Raw genomic sequence first — 22,469 nt, 5'->3', positions numbered from 1 at the left:
GCCGAGGGCGCCGGGTCCGCTCCGCCCGGGGCAGGGAGCGCCGCGGGGAGGCCTCGTCGCGGCCCTCGGTGCCCGAGGGAGCCGCGGGGCGGGCTGTGCGCTCTGCGCCCTGAGCGCGGCCAGGCCCCGGCGCGGCCCGGTGTGGAGGAGGGGCCCCGGGCAGCGCTCGGCGCTGCGGGGCCCGAGGGCACCGCCGGAGGTGCCGCCGGGAGCGCTGGAGCCGCCGGGCGTCGGCGGAGCCTCGCGCGGTGAGACCGGGTGCGCGAGGCGCCGGGCTCCGCCCGCAGGCGGGTGGCAGCCGAGCGGCTGGATGCAGAGGAGGGAGGCGGGCGGGGGAGACCGAGCGAGAAGCTCCCGACCCGCGGCACCCTCCCGGCGGGAGGGCGGGAGCGGCGGTGAGCGCCGGGCCCCCGGTGCTGTGCTCCGCGGCCCCCGGTGCTGTGCTCCGCGGCCCCCGGTGCTGTGCTCCGCGGCCCCCAGGGCTCCCCGCGCCCTGCCTCCGCCTGCTGCTCGTGCTTCTCTTCAGCCCCCGCCCGGCCGCCGTCGCTGTTTTTTTCTCCTTCTCGCTCCTGTGAGGTGGTGCCAGGACTTGTGAAAGTCATTCAAAGATACCCACCGCATCCTTGTTTCGTGTGGTGCTTTCTTTAAAAATAACCTTTGTAACAGCCCGTTTCTTATCTACCGTGTAATTTATTTTACAGATATTGTCCACGTGTGTAAACTTACACAGTCCATTCTCCCAAAAACTAGTCAGTCTTTAGGAGGTGGCCACAGGAAAAATATGTAAATGACGAGAAGGCAGGGTGGAGCGAAGAGGTGCCCCCGTCTGCTGTTCTCAGGCACTCTCCACAGGTTGCCCAGCATTTACATGCAGGGCTCTGTTATGGAACAGGAGGGAAACTCTGGGAATTCCCCTGGTGCCGTGGGGAGAAACACTTTTCCAAAACACCCTCAACATGCAAAGAAAAGCAGAGGGAACTGTGTTGTGAAGGGAAATTCTTTCCTGAAAATCTTTCCCTGCATGTACTGGGTCTGGCTGGGATGGAGGTAACTTTCCCTGCAGCAGCCCATACAGTGCTGTGCTCTGCACTTGTAGCTAGAACAGCAATGTTACCTCACCAGTGTTTTGTCGATTGATGTAGCTGGCATAGCACCAAGACTCTCTCCAAACCCCCCAAATCCAGCAGGCTTGCGGTGGGTAAGAAGTGGGGAGGGGACAACACCAGGGCAGCAGACCTAAACCAACCAAAGGGATATTCCATACCATATGGTGTCACACTCAGCAATAAAAGGTGGGAAAGGGGAAGGAGGGTGGTGGCTCTCGTTTTGAAGATAGCTGTCGTCCCAAACAACTGCTGTGTGTAGAGGCCCTGCTTCCCGGGATTTGGCCGAACACCACTTGCTGATGGGAAGTAGAGAGTAATTTCTTTCTTCCCTCTGTCCTTCTGTGCAGCCTTTGCTTTTTGTTTGTTTGTTTTGGTTTTGGTTTTTGTTGGTTTTGTTTGTTTTTTAATATTTCCCCCCCTTTAATTAAATTATCCTTAACCCATGAGCTTTTCTTTTTATTTTTTTTTCTTTTCAGCATACTTTGTTCTCCCTCCCCTTTCTCTTTTGAAGAGGAGGAGTGAGAAGGAGGTTGTAGTGGAGTTTAGCTGCCCAGTACTGTAAAGCCACCACAATGCAATAACTGTTGGTGTGGCTCTGTCGCTCTCGGTGGTGCTGCTCTTTGACTTTAGGCAGTGAAAGGCCAGGCTGAAATCTGAGGTGAGTTGTGCCTTCTGTAACTGAATGACAGGGCTGGTGCGAATGCCCCCCCCCATACTGCCAGCGAGCATGCATAGTAACCATCATCTCACCAGAGATGAACCAGAATCCGAAACCCGGGATTCAGGCTGCTCGCCAGTCCGCTGCCACACAAAGCCGGGCATTTCCAAAGGATCTGCTGAGCCCCAGGAGTGGTTCTGGTTGCAGCAACAGCTTGAAAAAACAGCGTTCAGAAGGAGGGCAGGGAAGGCGCTTTTCGTTGTCTGGTGGAAAGGGAGATGGAAGTCGGTGTGTAAGGGGCCAGCAGGCAGGCTTCTTGCATGTTACGTGTGGGTGCTTCCACGTGCTGGCTTGTGTCAGCTGATGTGGCAGTCAGTCAGATTTTCCCATGACTAAATTAACCGATTGTACTGGAGATACTAGTGATTATCAGTTATTTGACGTTTGCAAGAAGCCCAATGGCACATGGTTTGCTTAGAAAATGAATACTTTATAGTACACTAGCCAAACAAGAAGGCAATATATTTAACTAGCTATAGCAAAGTCCAGAAAACGAAAGAGAGTTTGATTTCCAAACATATGTAGCTGAATTTTTGTGCAAGAGCTCTAGTCAGGCACACAGCCAAACTTGCTTTTGACAGGCATAGGTGAAATCTGGTGTGGTTGGAGAATTCCACCCATCCAAACAAACAAAAAAGAAACCTAAGCTGAGTGCGAGGTACCAGGGTACTTATATAGGGAAGCCTGAGAGGGCGGGGAGTTTCAGGGTTTCCTAGTTCCTCTCATTACAGAGCGTCATCTTCAGTTGCAAAACTTGAATCGGTTGGTTGAAGTGTTTTCACAGTCCATTTCTGCTTCAAGCCTACCACTACCTTTCCCCGGCGGAAAACGTCATCCCAAACAGCTTAGCTATTTCTAAGCTAGAATGAGCAAAAGTTCCCTAGAGTACAGCGTTTCTAGAGTCTCAGGTTCCTTCTCTGCCTGCCCCCCAGGGCCTTAGGCATGAGAAATCTTAGGCTTAATGTTTTTCCCTATGAAATACTGTCGCGTTAGGGGGCGTAGCTGACTAACTGTTACGGTTCTGGTCGGATTCAGGGTACTGAACTATCACGGTCACGGATTCACCTAAATAACTTAGCACGCCCTCGCTCTAGTCACGTTCAATGAGAACTGTCACGGCTAGGAACAATGCAATGAAGGGCAGTGTTCAAATGTTACCCCACGGCGTCCCAGTGCGGAGGGTGGCGGGGGAAAGAGAGGCTCAGCCCATCAACTGATCCCAGAAGTCAGAAAGGTATCCTTCGTGATGGTATGTTCCCTAACATCCCTTTTCACTTCAGACAGTTTACATTATTTTCTCTCTTTTAGGTGGAGCTTGAGTTACTCTAGTCAGGCATACCTTGGTTATGATTTGGTGAAAAGTTTTCTCGCTTTCGTTTAAAGGTAAGGGGTCTGAGAAATTCAGAGCGCACCCTCAGTGAGGGGTGGTCGCACCTTGGAGGCACGGAGCTTTTGGGATGGAGGTGTGTTTTGGTATTATAGTGATGATATAACGAGCAAAAGTTCACTAGAGTGCAACGTTTTGTCAAAAAAAAGACAGGTCGTTGGCGCAGGGTAGCAAACGTGCAGCTTATCGGTCTCAGTGTGCACACAAGAGCATCGGGTCCCCGTCTCGTTGCAGAGCCTATCCGTGGTGTCTCCACTCCGCCTTACGCTCCGTCCCGTTCCTTAGAGTCAGCACACCGAGTTCCCCTAGTGCGATAGCATGTGAAGTTGGAGGCCTTGGAAGTCCTGATCCATCCATTCCGAGCAGGAGATTGTGTTTTGGTGCGAACATGGAGAGAATCGAAGCTGCAACCTGAGTGGGAAGGACTGTTCCAAGTGCTCCTGCCTACTGAGATGGCAGGAAGAATGGCTGAGAAAGGGTGGACTCATACCTGGGTAAAAGCATCAGTTAACCTGATACCTGAGAGACTGCATTAACAAAGACTTCTAAGGTTAAAACTGTTAAAACTATCCATTGTAAACGTTTAACTTCTCCTTAGAAGAATTCTTACGGAATTAATGAGTAAAAGGGATTGAATTACACAGAATTGGAGTGTTTACAGGGAACACCCCCTGAAAGTGGGAGAAGGGTGGCGGGGGTATTTAATCCCCACCAGAAGAATCCTTATTAGTTTGTGATTTTTATTGTTTTGCTTAATTATTATTTCTTAATTATTATAGGGGTGTGTATATATATAGAGAGAAATGATGTATTTTAAGTTTATCTTAGTAATACCTATTCTCAATGGATTAGTGGTAGGATAGAGGGAAAAATCAGCATTTCCAATGAATCCAGAACATCTCTCGAGTTCTATCTTGAAATAATTGTTGGATTTGCACCCAGATGCCTAGAAAGACTGAAAAGGCCTTGTCCCTGATTGCTATTTCCAGCAGCAACTGTGTCTGGATACTCTAGATTTCTAAAAATGACAGATCATACTCAGTCCTGGGAAAGAATAGATTTTGAAGTTGAGCTCCCTGCACGTAATCCTGGCTACAATATACCGTGTTATCGAAGGTGCCTTTTAAACGACATTGATAGAAACTCAGGGGGCGACAGAACTGACCCTGGGTGTGGAACTATCCATACAGGGAATAATCCATACTGTACCAAATATGGTAGCCACAGGAATGCCAATATACGTAGCGCCCACCAGATGCAACATGAGAATCCTGTAACTGGATGGCCTGAGATGGTGGTAACTGGATGGCGAGAGGTGGTACCGGCTACGTGGCAATAAAGCCAGGAAGGTGTTGCCCCTGGGATGGAAGGGAGCTCGCACCCTGGAGGCAGTAATTCCAAATGTAACTATTCTTGAAGACCCACAAAGCCAAAGCCCCCTTGAGACCACACGCAGGATTAAGCGGACTCCAGATAGTTCTCTAGTAAACTTCTCTAGTATTTCACAGCCTTGCAAGGTGGTTTTTACCTTGGTTAGGGGCGGGTGAATTAGAAAAAGCTATTGTAAATATCTCTGCTATGACTGAAGAATTAGAAAATAAGTTTGATAAGTTTGCAAAAATAGTACTGCAGAATCGAATAGTATTAGATTCATTAATAACCTCATAAGGAGGAGCGTGCACTGTAATTAATGCTTGTTGCTGTATGTACGTAGATCAAATGGGACAAATTTGGCTGATATTTGGGGGGGGGGGGGAGAAAGTATATTGAGGGGGGTGGGGGGGAAAGATCCTACATAGAGTAGCTCAAGGTGATAGTTCCTGGGCATTTAGAAACATTTGGGAGAAAGTAACTTCGTGGTTACCTGAACAGAATTGGCTCAAACAACTGTTTGTTGGCATTGTAAAAATAATGGCATTGTACACCTACCGTCCCCCGTGACATCTGAAGAAGACTATTGCGCCTTAATGTTGGAAAAACTCAAGAGTGCGGTATGTGAAGAGGTGCGAAAACAACAGTAGGAGTAAGGAAAGAAGAGGGGGGAATTGCGAGAAACGAAGTTGTGTTTTTGCAGCAGAGAACTAATTTTCTGTATTCCGAGGTAGTTGTGTAGCCATAATAAGGAGAAATGCTACGTGGGTAAGTGGACAGTGGAAGGCCTCACTGTTCCAAAATAAGGCAGAAGCTTGAGGAAAAACAGGTCGAGCAGTGTGGGAACAGCAAAACAAAGATCACAGGTTCTTGAAACATAAGAAAGGCGGAAAAAAAGAAAATAAGAAGGGAGAAATTAAGGGGTTGAAAAAGAAGTAAAATTGTACATATATGGTGTAGAGGAGCGTCGAGTAGCTTGTGAACCTGTAGTGCTCGGCCAAGGAGGAAACAGGGGAGGTGACCAGGTGTCGGGGAATAGGGAATAAACGTTGATGCTTTGCTTACTGTAACGCGCTCCTAATTGGCAGGACGCCCGCCACTGCAACCGCGAATAAAACAGCCTCACAGAAGATCGTGTGTGAAGCAAATGATTTGAGATGTTTCTCGCAGATACACCTGGTGAGAGAGGACCGAGCACACCCGGGCCTTCTTTTAAAAAAAAAAAAAAAAAGGCACCAAAGGGGCAATCTCTGCCCTAAGTTGTGTAAACGCATAAAGCTGTGGGTGGCGATTTTTTGTTGTTCTTGTTGGGTTTTTTTAGCTCGCACATCAGCGCCGCTCCGGGAAGCCGTGCCCGCCGCTCTACTTCCGCGCATGCGCGGAGCCGGCCGGCTAGCTTAAGGAGGGGGAGCCGGGCAGCGCCGCAGGAGCCCCGCCCGCGGCAAAATGGCGGCGCCCTTCTCCGGAGCAGGACTCGCGCCGGGCTGGCGGCTGGCTCTGTACCCGGCTGGGAACCGAGCGCGGAAGTGGCCTGCAGGGCGTGCCGGCACCGAGGGGGAAACACTCTGTGATTGGCTGGCAGCAGTACGGGCAGAAGTGGCGTCAGCGCGTGCCTTCAATCAGGGCGAAAACACTCCATGATTGGCTGGCAACCCTGAGGGCGGAAGTGGCGACAGAGCGTGCCTGAACTAAAGGCAGAAACACTCCGTTATTGGCTGGGAACCCAGGGCGGAAATGGCGTCAACTCGTGCCTTCTCTGAGGGCAGAAACGCTCAGTCATTGCCTGGGAACCCAGGGCGGAAGTGACGGAAAGGACGTGCCTTCCCTGAGGGCGGAAACGCTCCGTGATTGGCTCGGAGGAACCCAGGGCGGAAGTGCCGTGCAGGGCTTGCCGGCACTATGGGCGGAGGCTGCGGGGCCGGACCGGGCTCGGGCCGGCGAGGCGCGGTGCAGCAACGAGGTTGGTGGTCGGGGCCGCCCCGGGCCGGGCCGGGAGGGGAGGGGGCGAGGCGGCGGGCGGTCGGGGCGCCACGCGGTCGGCGGCTTCTGCGGAAACGGCCCTTGTGCGGGGCGGGGGCGGCGCCGCGCCGGACCGGACCGGACCGGGCCGGGCGTGCGGCGGGGTCTGCACCGCGCGGGGCTTCGGGGGGCTGGGGGAGAGGGGGGGCGGAGCGGCGGGAGGCGGTGCGGGGGGGGCGGTTGTGTGCGCTTGGCCGACTCCCCTCTGGGTTGGATGGACTGCGCCGTCCCGAGGCATGCTGGGAGCTGTAGTTCTGTGGTGCGCGGCCGGTCTTTCCCCGAGCCGGGCCGGGGCCGGGCCGTGCGCGCCGGGAGGCGCAGGTCGCCGCTGGCTGCGAGCGCGGTCGCCGGCGGTGAGGCGAGCGAGAGCCTTCGGGGGTGCTTCCCCGGAGCGTCGGGCCGGGAGGGGTGGGGGCTGCGGCGGCCGGGCGCGGGTCCTCGCTGCGCTTGATCGCCGGGCCGCGCCTCGGAGGTTTTCCTCTCCCCGCGTGCTGACAGCCGGCTCTCTCCTTTTTCTGCGGCTCACCAGGGCAGAAGCAGCTCCGCGCCGCTAGGACCCCTGCGGGGTTTGTTGCCGAGCGAAGGTGGCGCACCGGCTACACCGAGGAAAGCTGCAGCTGGCGTGCTGCAGCCGCGGGTTTCCCAGGAGAAAGAGCAGCCCGACTGTCCCAGCTGTCCGGGTAAGTCGCAGCAACCTTTGGGTGAAACCGAGGCGTGCTCGTAAACTTCCTGCAGCCCAGGCTCAAAGGCGTAATCGAATGCGCTGAAGCGCGAACTGCTCGGTGCGGGGAAGCGCAAAGGAAAGCCGCGTAGCGCCTGCCAAGTTGTAGGAGCTTCTTAGACCTGGAATGAATTGGCCTGTCGAGCTCTGTCTCTTTGTTGCTCAGTCTGTGGTACGAGAGGCTAAGCTTTGTCCCGCCTCAGCTTTCAGAGTTGTCCTAGAAATAAACCGGGGCTTGCGGGGCTTTCCAGAACGCTGGTTGTGGTCGGTCAAGACAGACGTGAGAGGCAATTTCTGTCTGTCCATTGGTTACGTCCCGAGAGTTTTGCTTGAACTGTGTGCGATAAAAGAGGCCTCGGGCCCGTACTGAGCAGCGAGAGAAAGCAAAACTCCAGGTAAGCGCTGGCCGTGGCAAAGTTGCTTGGGAATTGAGCGGCTGGGGGTCTTTCCAGCAGAACTCGGTGCGCAGACAGAAACGTGACCTTCGAGGTCCCTGTCTGCCTTGCGTTGAAGCTGTGGTATTTGACCCCTAACTCCATGGAGTTGCTAAATCCTAGAGGGGATGATAGAGACGTCCCTGGTTCAGCCTTTTTTGCCACAGTCGTTGCGGAAATTTTGGAAAAGTGAGTCTTATCCCTCTCTTTAAATTCACCTTTTAAAGTATTCTTTCTGCAGACTCCTGTCTGTGGTTTAGGTACTTGATTTGCGTGAAACAGAGCCAGACTTTCCTATTAACTAGCGCCCCGATTGAAATTCCCTGTCGTCGGAGAACAAGAACTATAAATGGTGCTTGGCAGTTTAAAGTCTCTTGGCTTCTACGGAGGCTAACTTGCCAAAGCGAATAGGAAGTAGCGTAAAGTTCAGTAAAGACGCTGAATAGAAAAGGTCCTCTTCTGGACGGGAAAAGAGCTTCGCAGAACACGAGCTCTGTTTCCCGTAGGGCTCCCTGCTTACCCACCCGTTCAGCGATTATTGCAGGCTTTGACTGGTCCCCTCAGGTCCAATATCGCACAAGCGTTGTGCCGCAGATGGTACCTTAGCTTACTTTCCATCTCGTGCCGCGTTACTTATACCCGCAGAAGACTTACTTCAGCGTCGAATAAACCCCGTGCGAAGCGTCCCCGACTCGTGCCGGTGGGACCATCGCGTTGTGGCTGGTAAAATCCAGGAACAGGACGATGCTTGGAAGAACGTAGCCTGTGGAGGAGCAGGCAACAGTCTCCTGTTAGGCAACAGGTTTTCGAGACTGGTTTTCCCACCCCCCTGTGCATTTTGAAGGAGGCGGTCCCTAAGCTGATGCAATCCAACTGCATCTAAGCTGTAGGTTGTTACTTCCATACGCTGTAAAGGAACTTAACGTGTTGTTTTTTGTTTTTGTTTTTAAATCGAGGCTCGTGTGCGTCCGTTTGGCTTGTCCCGATGGCTGGTGTAGACGATCGCTCACGTGCCCCAAAGCTCCTTGTGCTGATGTTGGATGTGCCCCTCGGCAAAGGACCGCATCCCGTGTGTTCAGCTTTTCTTCCTTACCGTGTCGTACGTATGTATGTATTTATTTACTTTTCTCAAAGAAAGGGTGGATTTTTCATGGGTCTCTCTGCGAGCGTACCGAACAAGGCCGCAGTAAATACGCGTAAGCGAGCAGGCTGCAGCGCGTACTGGACGGTATCAGAGCGCTACCCTGCTAGCAGTGGAGAGCCAGGTGAAGGTGTCCAGGGTAAGGGCTTGTTCTGCCTCAAGTGGAACGGAAAGTTTCTGAAGTTGAGCATCCCGGGGGATGTTTGTAGGACTGTTGTTAGACGATAAAAGTCCAGATGGCTGTCGATGAAGGGGATTGTCCTGGTTTCAGTCAGGACAGAGTTAATTAACTCTGTCCTGACTGAAACCAGGACAGGATTTTGTTGGCTCTTTTAGATAGCTGTTCCTACCGAAGACCGCATCGGTTACAAAAGGTAGTAGTAACCTCGCAGTCTCTACGTTCTGTAGCGTCTGTAGCGAAATAAACTGGCGGATGAATAAATGAGCAGGTACAAATACACGTGACTCTACAGCTGAGATTAAATAACGTGCAGTTTCTTCTGTGTTTTGTCTTTCAAAGCACGTCGATGCTGAGCGCCTGAGCTTTTTGCTCGCGTTACCGAGGAAAGGAATGGCCGCGCTTCTTCCCCCCTCATCCCTCTCTTTTTTTTCTCTCTTCTCTTCTCCCTTGATGACAGGGACTCAAAATGTTTTCCTCGGATGTCCACGTGAAAGTTTAAAAAAAAAAAAAAAAAAGGCGACGGTGAACACTGACAGAATTGGGTGACTTTTTCAAGGTAGAGGGTAAAGAACGCGGAAATTTCTAGTACGTTAGCGTTACTCTGTTAACAGAACCAACGTACAGGCCGCTTGCTGTTCCTAGTTTTTTGGTTTGGTTTTCCTTTCAGCAGTCTCCCCAAAGGCTTTTCTGGACACGTTTTGTATCTTTTTTTGTTCTTCCAGGATTCATTCGTCAGCAAAGACGACCATGAAATCCGAGGGCTGTGGACAACCATCTACCAGATGGTTGCTGCAGTTGCCTTTGGTCACGTCATTCGTGCTTTTAGCTCGCCCTTTCCTTTATCTGGAGTTGAATTTTTCTTGCAGCGCTATGTTTGCAGTGGTAACATTGCTGCCGAGGTGTTTTTTGACTAAAAATGATCTTAACTGTAGTAGTGAATTCACAGAGTGTGGCTTTGTGTAATGATCACAACTTTTTTTTTTTCTTTGTCACAGATAGGAGAAAAGCTCTTTCCAGAGAGATGGAGAAGGAATTAATTATACCTCTGCCTCATTCTGTGAGACCAGAAGACAATGACTGACTAACTGTAAGCTGCGATTCTCAGGAGTCGCATGGCTGAGAGTCTCGGGTTCCTTCTCTGCCTGCCCCCCAGGGCCTTAGGCATGAGAAATCTTAGGCTTAATGTTTTTCCCTATGAAATACTGTCGCGTTAAGGGGCATAGCTGACTAACTGTTACGGTTCTGGTCGGATTCAGGGTACTGAACTGTCACGGTCACGGGTTCACCTAAATAACTTAGCACACCCTCGCTCTAGTCGCGTTCAATGAGAACTGTCACGGCTAGGAACAATGCACTGAACAGCAATTTATTACAGCAACAAGGACACAGGTTCTTTGGATCACCGGCGGTAAATTCACTGTCCGCGAAAGCAAGCGAGCACACGTGCTCAGCGCTCAGTGGTCGCACCTTGGAGGCACGGAGCTTTTTGGATGGAGGTGTGTTTTGATCTTATGATGATACTAGAATGAGCAAAAGTTCCCTAGAGTACAGTGTTTTGTTAAAAACATGACAGGTCGTTGGCTCAGGGTAGCAAACGTGCAGCTTATCGGTCTCAGTGTGCACAAGAGCATCGGGTCCCCATCTGGTCGCAGAGCCTATCCGTGGTGTTTCCACTCCGCCTTACGCTCCGTCCTGTTCCTTAGAGTCAGCACACCACGTTCCCCTGGTGCGATAGCATGTGAAGTTGGAGGCCTAGGGAACGCTTAGGTAGCGCAGCTGCCCTCCACCCTGAAAGCTTCTTCAGTGCTGTACGCTTTCTTTAAAAGGTGAATATGAGTTTAATTGGCCTAGTTACTTCAGGCAATTACTCCGCAACTACCCAAAGCAGCGATAGTGAGAAGCCCACTTCCAGCATCCGCTCCCCACGCAGGGACGGACGGGTGGACAGACGGACGCCGCTCTTTGCCTTGCCCGCCAGGGGAAGGGGAGAACGACCGGGCAGGGAGCCCCACCGCAGCCCCCCTCCCGGGAGTCCTGCACAGCAGTTTAATAAAGTTTGCTTTCCGGCCCGTGCCCCCTTTGGTGGTTGCCGCCCCGGTAAGTGGCTGTCGCCGTCTGCGTGTGGGTGCAGGTTCCGTAGCGGGGTGGGTGTGGAGGGGGCAGGGGCCCGGAGGGGGGGTGGCCCCGTGTCCGTCGTCCGGGGTGCGGGGCCAGTCCTGCCGGGTGGGGGGGCAGCTGCCTATTGCGGGACCGGGAGGGCAGCTCGGTGCTGTCTTTGCTCCCCGGGCTGGGGGGGACTGCTCTGTGTGGTGGGGGCTGCTTGCAGAAGCGCAGGTGGGGGGGGGCTGGGGGTTCCCGGCAGGACCCCCAGGGCAGGGGATGGCGTTGCGGAGGCCGGGTCCCGCGGGATTGGCGGCTGGGGCAGGGAAAGGCCAGGCAGCGATGGCACGGGGTGGCAGGCACGGGTCTGCGGGTGCTGGGCTGCGGGTCGGGAAGCCCGGGGCTGGCTCCGCGGCGTCCGCAGGGTCAAGCCGCCAGGAGCACCTTCTCCCCCAGCAAGCCGGGAGTTGCGGTCCTTGGGCTCAGAGCTTCCCGTTGCCCACATTGGGTTCGTTATTATCATCTCCCTGCCTTTTTTATCCTGGTAAAAAATGTACTGTTTCAGCTTGCCGTCGCTCAGCTTCCCAGCCGTGAGCGGCACGTTGCCCAAGGCAGATCCTGAGGCCTCCCTGAGGCGGCGTGGGGTGCAAAATTTCTGCTGTTTTCGTTTGTGCTTCTTCTGGGAAAATGGTCTGGGAAGCTGTGCCTGCTCACCTCGGGACGCCCCCTGCCGGCGAGAAGGGGGTACTGCAGGCGGCGCTGGTCCGCGCATGCGCGGTGGCGCCCCCGGGCGCCCTCTGCCGCCCCCTGCCGGGGCGAATCGGGTACTGCAGGCGGCGCTGGTCCGCGCATGCGCGGTGGCGCCCCCGGGCGCCCTCTGCCGCCCCCTGCCGGCGAAGAGCGGGTACTGCAGGCGGCACGGGGCGGCGCCTGCGCGGTGGAGCCCCCGGGCGCCCTCTGCCGCCCCCTGCCGGCGAGAAGTGGGTACTGCGGACGGCTCTGCTCCGGGCATGCGCGGTGGAGCCCCCGGGCGCTCCCTGCCGCCCCCTGCCGGCGAAAATCGGGTACTGCAGGCGGCGCGGGACGGCGCATGCGCATTGGCGCCCGCGGGCGCCCTCTGCCGCCCCCTGCCGGCTAAAGTCGGGTACTGCAGGCGGCGCTGGTCCGCGCATGCGCAGTTTTTTTTCCTGCGAGTGATGTTACTAAATTGATTTTTTTTTTGGGGGTGTCATCTGTTATGCTGCTAGATTTTTCTTCCTGTGTAGAAGAGGGGTTGAGCTCATTCCAGTTAGCTTCAGTAACTTGCTTTCTCATATTGTCATTTCAATATCCAAAGGTGAAGTAAAAGCATTGGTATTGTTGCTGCTAGACAGACACCAGTTCTCCTGTCTGCGCTCTGCATGCTGTTCAGATAAGCTAGAAAAAAATAAAGGCAAAGAAAAACAGCTGCTGTGCCTCCTGCTCTCTTTCTCCTTTCTCGTGCTTTGCCCCTCCCCTTTCCCAGGTGATTGGGTTTGGGTTCCAGGCAGAGCTTAATGGTAATTGAGTCACAGGCATGCCATCAGAGAGCTCATTCTGCCTGGACTGCGCTTTGGGGTAAGTGCTTTGGTTTTCCTTCAGTCAGTTGCAGGGGTCTTTAGGTGGTTAAGAGTCTACGGACTGATGCGTTTCCAAGTAGAGATCGGTACGTCCTTCTTTTTGAGGTAACAACTAGTAGGATCTGTTAGAGGCAGCTCTGGGGAGGGCTGACAGAGGGCCTGAGACTGATTAAAGAGGCAGGATCCATGAAGTAGTGGGGAAGGGAAGAAGGTAGGCACTCCGGGTTTAGGAATTGATCCGGTAACTCTGTGCAGAGACCAAGGTAAGAAATATTAAGTATTGCCTTGGGGGTCGGGTGAGACTCCGTGTGATGTGTGACTGAGACATACTTTTGTACGAAGCGAGTGTGGAGAGTCCTGATCCGCGGTTCCGTAGCTCCGTGAGGGGCGTGGCCGGAGACAGCCGAAGCGTGAGATAAGAGAGAGAAAGGAAGCGTCTCGGGAAATTTGGTGTACGGTAGCCCTTGCACGGGGAAGTGCTTGGCAGTACACCAGGGAAATTTGGTGTACGGTAGCCCTTGCACGGTAAAGTGCTTGGCAGTACGCCCCCATTTTCCAGAATCGGAACGTTAGTGTGTGGTACCCTGCAGGAGGGAAATTTCTGTAGCAGCACACTGACAAGGGCTAGGAAAAATGGGAAATATGAGTTCCAGGGGACAGGGAGATATCCCTGGGGGAGTGCCTGCCGACAGGTCTTCCTGAAGAATGATAAGAAACTGGAAAAATAATATCAAAATCAGAGGAGATGATAAAAGAAAGAGGAAAAAAAAAAGGTTAAATATTGTGTATCAGTCAGGACAAAAGAACCAATTAAGGAAACAGCAGTATTTTGGCCAAAATACGGGTCTGATGAAAATTCAGGCTTTAAATTTATACATAAACAATAAGATTCCTTTTTCGGAGAAGGAGCCAAGTTACGCTCCCTATAATCCTAATATTGCACCGGTGGCAGCAGCAGTCGCTCCAGGAAGGGAGACAGGGACTGTAATTAACACTGTCCCTAGAGAAGGAGCGTACTCTAGGCTCTGGCAAGAATTAGAACAAGGTAGAAGAGATGCTGAGAATTTTGCCTTCCCTGATACTAACAGTACTAACGCTAACTGTCTATCCTCTTAGGTGAACTCCCCCCTCTCCTTACCGGCAGAGAGGTTAGGAGTTTTAAGGAGGAGACGAAGTCCTTAGTTGAGGACCCCAACAGGCTAGCTGAACTCTTAGACCAGTTCCTAGGACCTAACCTACGCTCTTGAGGGGGAATTATGTCTATAAGTATGTTGTTTACAGGGAAAGAAATGCGAATGATCGGGAGGAGAGCTGCTATACAAAAATGGGAGAGAGCTCATCCTCCAGGACCAGGGGTAATACCGGCAGGGTAGAAATACCCACTTGCTGATCCTGGCTGGAATAATAATAATGCACAACACAGAAATCATATGAGAGATTTGGGGTCAGAATGAGAAAGTACTCGTGGATGAATCCCAAGGACCTGGTATCCCAAGGTCTCTTGAAAGTTCATTTTGTGATTAAAGCCTGGCAAGATACACAGAAAAAGCTCCAGAAGGTGGGGGGATGTAGTGAACAGTCACTGGGGGGGGGCCCTCCTGCGGGAGGCCCTGGAGGTGTATATCGGGTGGGGAGATGAGAAGGAAAAGCAGAGAGCGAAACTAATGGTATTGACGGTGTAGCAGGCAGTGAGGTGGAGGGTTGGAGAAAGAGAAAGAAAATCTTCAGGGGGAGTCAGGGCCAGGATGGAAAGGAGAAGAAGAGAGATGAAGGAATGGCAGGCAAGGAAAGCTCAGGGACAGGCTTTGAAGCGTGGCCAGGCTGGCCACTTCAAATAGCAATATCCGGAGTGGAAGAAGGAGGAGAGAAGGAAAATGGGAAAGTACAGGCTGGAGAAAGATAGAAGTGTTAAAAAGGGTTAGTGAAGGTGTTAAAGGTGTGGTATGTAGTGTTTGACAGAGCTGTTTGAAGTTGAACGAGTAGGGAAAGAGGATGAAGGCATTATCTAAGTAACAGTCTAGAAGTTTTGGTATATTTGCTGTGGTGTTTGGTCAGTTTCCCAAGTACTGGGGGGGGGGGGGGGGGGGCAGCCTGCTCCGCCCCCCGCCCCCCCCCCCCCCCCCCGAACCTTGCTATGTGAACCCAATACACTGGGGCAGCTAGATCATTACTGGCTTGTAAAGTATCAGGGGTAAAATTAACTAATGAAACCCTAAAAGTGATGGGGGTAGAAGGGGCTGGGATAACAGTGCCACTTTTGGGGGATACCAGGCTGATCGCTGGGCAATTACTGTATGTACCAAAGGCAGGGACTAACTTGTTGGGAAGGGATTTGATGATGACATTGTTAGGCTGGAATAACAGTGTTATTAATGGAGTGCTCTCAGGCCCTGAGAGCAAAGATCTATTCACCTCTGACTGGAAAGACCCGGAAATGGGGGCGGAAGCAACAATACAGGCGGACAGTTTTACCTCAGGGGTTTACAGGGCCACCAATTTATTTGGGCAAGTTCTAGAACAGATTTTGGAGCGATTACAACCTCCCGAGGAGGTATTACTGTTACAAATACGCAGATGATCTTTTATTGTCAGGACAGGAGAAAACAGTTGTGAAGGAAGCTACTGACAAGCTATTCGACTTTCTGGGAAAGCAGGGCTTGGGAGTATTGCAAAATAAATGACAATATGTAGAAGGAGAAGTCAGGTATTTAAGGCATCTAATGTCTGAGGGAAAACGAAGAATAAATCCAGAGAGGATTCAGGGAATTGTTGAAAACTAAGACAGAATTAAAAAGTTTTAAGAGAGATTTATTTTTTTCTTAAGGAATCAGGAGCCACGAAGTCTGAGGGAAAATGGATACTCCCTGCTGGGAGAGAAATGCTGAATAAAGCACCAATGAGGCAAATATTAACTGTCTTACATCAAGAGAGTCATTGGCAGGTGCAAGCAATGTGTGAGGTTGTGCTAAGAAAGTATGTCTGCGTAGGAATATACACTTTAGCGAAGCAAACATGCAGAGGATGTACCATATGTCAAAAGGTAAATAAAAAGGTCATCCGTAACCCACCTAGAGGGGGACGGGAGCCAGGAATTCGACCTTTCCAAAGCATACAGGTAGACTTTACCGAATTACCTGAAGCAGGGAGACTTAAGTACTTGTTTGTCCTAGTTGACCACGTGACTGGATGGGTGTAAGCTTTCCCCTCGGTATCTGCCACTGCGAACACGGTGGCTAAGGTATCACCGGAGCAAATAGTCCCTAGATGTGGGATAGTTGAAAACATTGATTCAGATCAAGGAAGTCACTTCACTTCACAAGTACTGCAAGGGTTAATGCAGGCCTTAGAGATTGAACGGAATTTTCACACCCCCTGGCACCCCTCCTCTTCTGGGAAGGTAGAGCGAATGAACCAGACATTAAAGAAGCAATTAACTAAATTAGTGTTAGAAACCCAACTTCCTTGGGTAGAATGATTACCTTCAGCACTCCTCCAGGTTCAAACAGCACCGAGAAAGGATCTAGGAATTTCACTGCATGAGATGCTGTTCGGATTCCCCTATCTGGGCAGAAGGGATGAGATACCGCAATTCGAAACAAGAGAGAGTTTTCTTAAGAACTGTGTTCTGGGGTTGTCCTCTTCTTTGTCATCTCTCAGAACCCGTGGGTTGTTGGCTCAAACCCCACCTTTGGAATTCCCCATTCTCCACCATCAACCAGGAAATTGGGTCCTGATTCGGACCTGGAAAGAATCAAAACTCCGGCCTGAATGGGAAGGACTATTCCAAGTACTACTAACCACTGAAACAGCCGTAAGAACTGCAGAAAAAGGCTGGACTCACCATACTCGAGTGAAGGTGTCCGTCGACCCTAGTACCTGGGAAGCTGTTCCTACAGAAGAGTTGTTGGAAGTTGAAATCGAAGAGAAAAATCTCGTAGCGGACTCTGAGCAGGATAAAAGCTTACAATTGCAAACTAACCTTTTATTTTCACAGGTAACTAATGAGCGTGACTCGTGATTGAGAGAAAGGACTGGCCTATGGCGAATCGAAGTGCTCCCAAGGGGTTTTTGTTCTAGTAGTAGTGTACATATATCTTACTGTTTGTATTGGTAATTATTTGGAAACCTAAGGGTTAAAAATAATGACAGGGAAAAATCAACTATTAATTTTGTTTCCAGTGATTGTGGGCCTCAGAGAAGGCCTTGGTCAATTGGCAACTTGGAAAAGGCATGACCAGATAATAGTAAGACGGGATACCCCGTCAGAATAGGGGGTGAATGTGACAGAGGGTTATGTACCACAGTCTGTCATGTTTGATGCTTGTGAGGTGTTAGCTTGTGGAGATTTAAATGCCCAATGACAATTGAGCAGAGAGAACAAATAACTGGGAGAGACCCAACAGCCAGATTGAGAACAGCTGTATGGAAACGATCCTCTATTGCCATCAGAGAAAGGGAGAAACTCAAGGAGAAAACAGGAGAGAAAACAGGAGTCCCTCTTTGAAATGTGGCAGTTCAAACATCTGACATTGAAACAGGGTATGGGGATGTGAACGCCCGGATAGAATGGGTCAAATATACTGTCCAGAGTCTCAACCATAGCAATTGCTATGCTTGTGCCTCGGGACGACCGACTGCCCAGACAGTGCCCTTCCCATTGGGGTGGACCAGGGATTCCCAGGGGATGCGATGTATGATTGCATTGTACCAAGAAAAGGCTGCCTGGGGAAATGAGGCCTGTAAGTCTCTCGCTTTGCTGTTCCCTTCCTTGCGTGATAGCAGTATCAGGGTTCCCCCTGCATTCTCTACAGCTATAGGTAACCATACAGCTTGCCTATCACGGCAAGCCGGGAATCAAATTGCTTCAGGGTTTGAGTCGCTGTTCTGGTGGGTAACAATCAATAAGAGTATTTATTATAATCAGCAGATATTCATAAATTATACAAGGGATGCGATAAGAGAAATCGCTGAACAACTAGATGCCACCAGCAGAATGGCTTGGGAAAACAGAATAGCATTAGATACGATGATCGTGGAGAAAGGAGGGGGGTGTGTGTGTGTGTGTGTGTGTTGTTTTTGCAGTTACATCGTTTAGAGGGAAGGAATGTGGCGTTGAGATAGGCTTGCAGTGATAAGAAAGCTTAACAGACAACCTTGTAAAATGCAGACAACCGGACTCCTTAGAGCAATTAGGTGAAAATCACGGTGTCAAGTCAGATAAGTGGAGAACCATTACCACTTCAAACAGTGAAAAAGTCAAAAGAAATTTGAAATTTAACAGGCCGTCAACTGAAGGCCACGTATTGTCTGTGAAGCGTGTCAGATAGGTTGTGAACCTGGAATACCCAGTCAATGGGGAAACAGGGGAGGGTCCCGGTCGTCGAGAAAGAAAGTATATAAACCGTACTATGTGACTAGCAGGTGCGCTCCTGCTTGTGGGACGCGTGCCATTGCGATCGCGAATAAATTACTGCTTCACTGAGCTCCTCGCCTGAGCCTAAGTTACTGGCTACGGAGTGTTTCTCACACTCCCCGCACATAATCCTGGCTACAATATACCGTGTTATCGAAGGTGCCTTTTAAACGACATTGATAGAAACTCAGGGGGCGACAGAACTGACCCTGGGTGTGGAACTATCCATACAGGGAATAATCCATACTGTACCAAATATGGTAGCCACAGGAATGCTAATATACGTAGCGCACACCAGATGCAACATGAGAATCCTGTAACTGGATGGCCTGAGATGGTGGTAACTGGATGGCGAGAGGTGGTACCGGCTACGTGGCAATAAAGCCAGGAAGGTGTTGCCCCTGGGATGGAAGGGAGCTCGCACCCTGGAGGCAGTAATTCCAAATGTAACTATTCTTGAAGACCCACAAAGCCAAAGCGCCCTTGAGACCACACGCAGGATTAAGCGGACTCCAGATAGTTCTCTAGTAAACTTCTCTAGTATTTCACAGCTTTGCAAGGTGGTTTTTACCTTGGTTAGGGATGGGTGAATTAGAAAAAGCTATTGTAAATATCTCTGCTATGACTGAAGAACTAGAAAATAAGTTCGGTAAGTTTGCAAAAATAGTGCTGTAGAATCGAATAGTATTAGATTCATTAATAACCTCATAAGGAGGAGCGTGCACTGTAATTAATGCTTGTTGCTGTATATACGTAGATCAAATGGGACGAATTTGACTGATATTTGGGGGGAAAAAAAAAGTATATTGAGGGGGGTGGGGGGGAAAGATCCTACATAGAGTAGCTCAAGGTGACAGTTCCTGGGCATTTAGAAACATTTGGGAGAAACTAACTTCGTGGTTACCTGAACAGAATTGGCTCAAACAACTGTTTGTTGGCATTGTAAAAATAATGGCATTGTACACCTACCGTCCCCCGTGACATCTGAAGAAGACTATTGCGCCTTAATGTTGGAAAAACTCAAGAGTGCGGTATGTGAAGAGGTGCAAAAACAACAGTAGGAGTAAGGAAAGAAGAGGGGGGAATTGCGAGAAACTAAGTTGTGTTTTTGCAGCGGAGAACTAATTTTCTGTATTCCGAGGTAGTTGTGTAGCCATAATAAGGAGAAATGCTACGTGGGTAAGTGGACAGTGGAAGGCCTCACTGTTCCAAAATAAGGCAGAAGCTTGAGGAAAAACGGGTCGAGCAGTGTGGGAACAGCAAAACAAAGATCACAGGTTCTTGAAACATAAGAAAGGCGGAAAAAAAGAAAATAAGAAGGGAGAAATTAAAGGGTTGAAAAAGAAGTAAAATTGTACATATATGGTGTAGAGGAGCGTCGAGTAGCTTGTGAACCTGTAGTGCTCGGCCAAGGAGGAAACAGGGGAGGTGACCAGGTGTCGGGGAATAGGGAATAAACGTTGATGCTTTGCTTACTGTAACGCGCTCCTAATTGGCAGGACGCCCGCCACTGCAACCGCGAATAAAACAGCCTCACAGAAGATCGTGTGTGAAGAAAATGATTTGAGATGTTTCTCGCAGATACACCTGGTGAGAGAGGACCGAGCACACCCGGGCCTTCTTTAAAAAAAAAAAAAGGCAACGCAGGGGCAACCTCAGGGTCGCCGTCCCACAGGGAAGCGGCGCAGTGATTGGCTGGAGCCTGAGGGCGGAAGTGGCGTCCGGACATGCCTTCCCTGAGGGCGGAAGCGCTCCGTGATTGGCTCGGAGGAACCCAGGGCGGAAGTGCCGTGCAGGGCTTGCCGGCACTATGGGCGGAGGCTGCGGGGCCGGACCGGGCTCGGGCCGGCGAGGCGCGGTGCAGCAACGAGGTTGGTGGTCGGGGCCGCCCCGGGCCGGGCCGAGCCTGGAGGGGAGGGGGCGAGGCGGCGGTCGGTCGGGGCGCCACGCGGTCGGCGGCTTCTGCGGAAACGGCCCTTGTGCGGGGCGGGGGCGGCGCCGGACCGGACCGGGCGTGCGGCGGGGTCTGCACTGCGCGGGGCTTCGGGGGGCTGGGGGAGAGTGGGGGGGAGTGGCGGGAGGCGGTGCGGGGGGGGTGGGGGCGGGCGCAGAGAGGGCGGGGGTTGTGTGCGCTTGGCCGACTCCCCTCTGGGTTGGATGGACTGCTCCGTCCCGAGGCATGCTGGGAGCTGTAGTTCTGTGTAGCCGGGCGGCCACATGGGCTCCGGGGTGCGCGGCCGGTCTTTCCCCGAGCCGGTGCCGGGCCGTGCGCACCGGGAGGCGCAGGTTGCCGCTGGATGCAGGTTTAAGCTTGGAAATAAAGGGGGAGTGAGGGAAGAAAAAAAGCAAAGCCTTACAGAGCCTCTGCTCTACCTAGGAACAAATAACGGTCTGTCTGCTTCTGGAAGAACTTCCAACCGCTGAGGACGGATGGGGCGGACCCCAAAAGCTAGATGGGGTTGTGTGAGAGCTGGTGATAATGCCAGCAGGACTCCACAGCCGACAAGAGACATCGTTGGCCTTGATGTCCGTCACAACGGAAAATGCTCGTTTAATCCAATTTGGGGAAGTCTGTCAAACTCTCAGAAACAATAGCAGTGAGACTCTATTATGCAGTCATGGTGAAAGTTTAGCATAGTGAAGAAACAGTGTGTATTAGGTAAGGTGACAAATGGAGTCACACCTCCCAGAAGTCCCAGTTTGTGGTCTTTAAGCTTTTTTTCTTGTTGGGGGAAGGTGGAGAGAGCCGAATATTATCCAGGAAGGTGACCAAATCCGTGCCTAAAAAGCTCAGCTGCTAAAGGTTTTATAAATGATCTTTGCACTGCACATTTCAGTTTTCATGAAGCCAAATTGAGATAAATCCAAAATTTTCTACGGATTTAAAAGAACGTTTACTAAAATATTCTTGTCATTCACAATAATAATGGAGTGAGTGAACTTGTTCCACACAGTGACCTTACTTTATTATTTTGTTTGTTGTATTCCAGCAAACTGTGTATGATCCCAGGAGCAAAGGCACAGTCTTGTGTAGCATTGTCATTCTGCCCCACCGCTCTGATATCTAACAAAGTAATACATTCTGGATGTTGTCTACAAATTCTTTCCTTCTTTATGTAAGAGGTCGATGCCCGTCGCCTAGTTTGTCACAGAGCGTCACTGAAGTGCTGTTTTATTTGTATTTGTGAAGACAGCAGAATCAAAGACAGCAGGTCAGTGACTCCCACCGAGATGGTCATTAAGATAAAACAGTGAAGTTTCTAGCATATATTAAAAAGCCTGGAGGAATTAGCATAGCTTGCAGCAAAGTGTGCTGGAAAGAGATGATATTTGAGAGCAAGCATGAAAATGTCGTCTTTTTACCGAGAATGATGAGAACTGATGCATCTGCCCTGCGTTTGGATAGGTAAGTGAGTTAAGAGGAGCCGAGCGTAGAGTCTGCAGGGGAATTGGGAAATGAATGAGATAATTTAATCTCTTTTCCGTGCAAGCGTGTTTTTGTTTTGTTTTTTAAATCCCATACTTTTGTTATTATCCAGAATTTTTAATATAACTCTGTATTTTAACTGGTCCGGGTTTATGGATAGCAGCTAAGTATAGAAAGAAATAAGATCCTGAAGCATCCCTGGAGCCGCTAACTCTACCTCTTTATCTGTTCCCTAAGAAGATGCCCTGGATTTAAAGACGGTGTGTAGTAAATGAAGTATGAGAAGAAACAGCTTCTTCGGACACTTGCGCTCCTCTTCTTCAGCTCGTGGAGAAGGCTGACAGCCTGTCTCACTCTCGTCAGTGCTACCCCACCAGCTCCTTTAGGAGCCCAGCACCGCGTTTGGCCTGTTGCGATCTTCCCGCTCCCCTCATTTCTGTGCTGCAACGCCACCATCCACGAGAAGTCAGGTAGGATCTGAAGACCTTTGACATTGCTAAAGAATCAAACCTCAGCTGTCAGTTTTAGCCCTTTGTATTCCAGACGTTTGCTTTGCTGGATGATGGTTTCGTTGTTGATTTTGTAATACGTTCTTTGTAGAGGTTATTTTAAGGAGCCAAGTAGGCAGCCTCCTTCCCTCGGTGGATTTGTGCGAGTTTTAGCTGAGCTTTGCACATCTGAGCGATTGCCCAGTGGCTGTTCTGGTCTTGACACGTCCCTAAAACCTTTGTCTGCCTCGCCCCTCCTCTTTGTGTATTAAGATGCACGTTTGCGCAAAAATTATGTACACCGTGCATAAGCCCCCCAGTGGTTATGGGGCATTTTCAGCATTTCACAGATAAGGCTCCGTGTT

The 22,469-nt window shown here is 51.0% G+C and overlaps 1 protein-coding gene and 1 long non-coding RNA gene across 2 annotated transcripts; both read left to right on the top strand.

Moving 5' to 3' along the window:
- The first annotated feature begins 6,028 nt into the window (after positions 1-6,028).
- LOC121062384 lies at positions 6,029-11,151 on the top strand. Its single transcript, XM_040542338.1, has 6 exons — positions 6,029-6,081; positions 6,344-6,542; positions 7,131-7,281; positions 8,402-8,558; positions 8,713-8,855; positions 10,074-11,151. The coding sequence occupies exons 1-6, from the start codon at positions 6,029-6,031 to the stop codon at positions 10,157-10,159; spliced, it is 789 nt and encodes a 262-aa protein (XP_040398272.1). The 3' UTR covers positions 10,160-11,151.
- Positions 11,152-18,819: 7,668 nt separating this feature from the next.
- Positions 18,820-21,984, top strand: LOC121061319. Its single transcript, XR_005815043.1, has 4 exons — positions 18,820-19,779; positions 19,865-20,060; positions 21,180-21,595; positions 21,854-21,984. It is a non-coding gene; the product is annotated as an uncharacterized LOC121061319 (long non-coding RNA).
- The last annotated feature ends 485 nt before the right edge of the window (positions 21,985-22,469 follow it).

This window comes from Cygnus olor, chromosome Z (genome assembly GCF_009769625.2).
Source record: "Cygnus olor isolate bCygOlo1 chromosome Z, bCygOlo1.pri.v2, whole genome shotgun sequence".
NCBI lineage: Eukaryota > Metazoa > Chordata > Aves > Anseriformes > Anatidae > Cygnus > Cygnus olor.
This window is presented reverse-complemented; position numbering and strand designations above follow the sequence as displayed.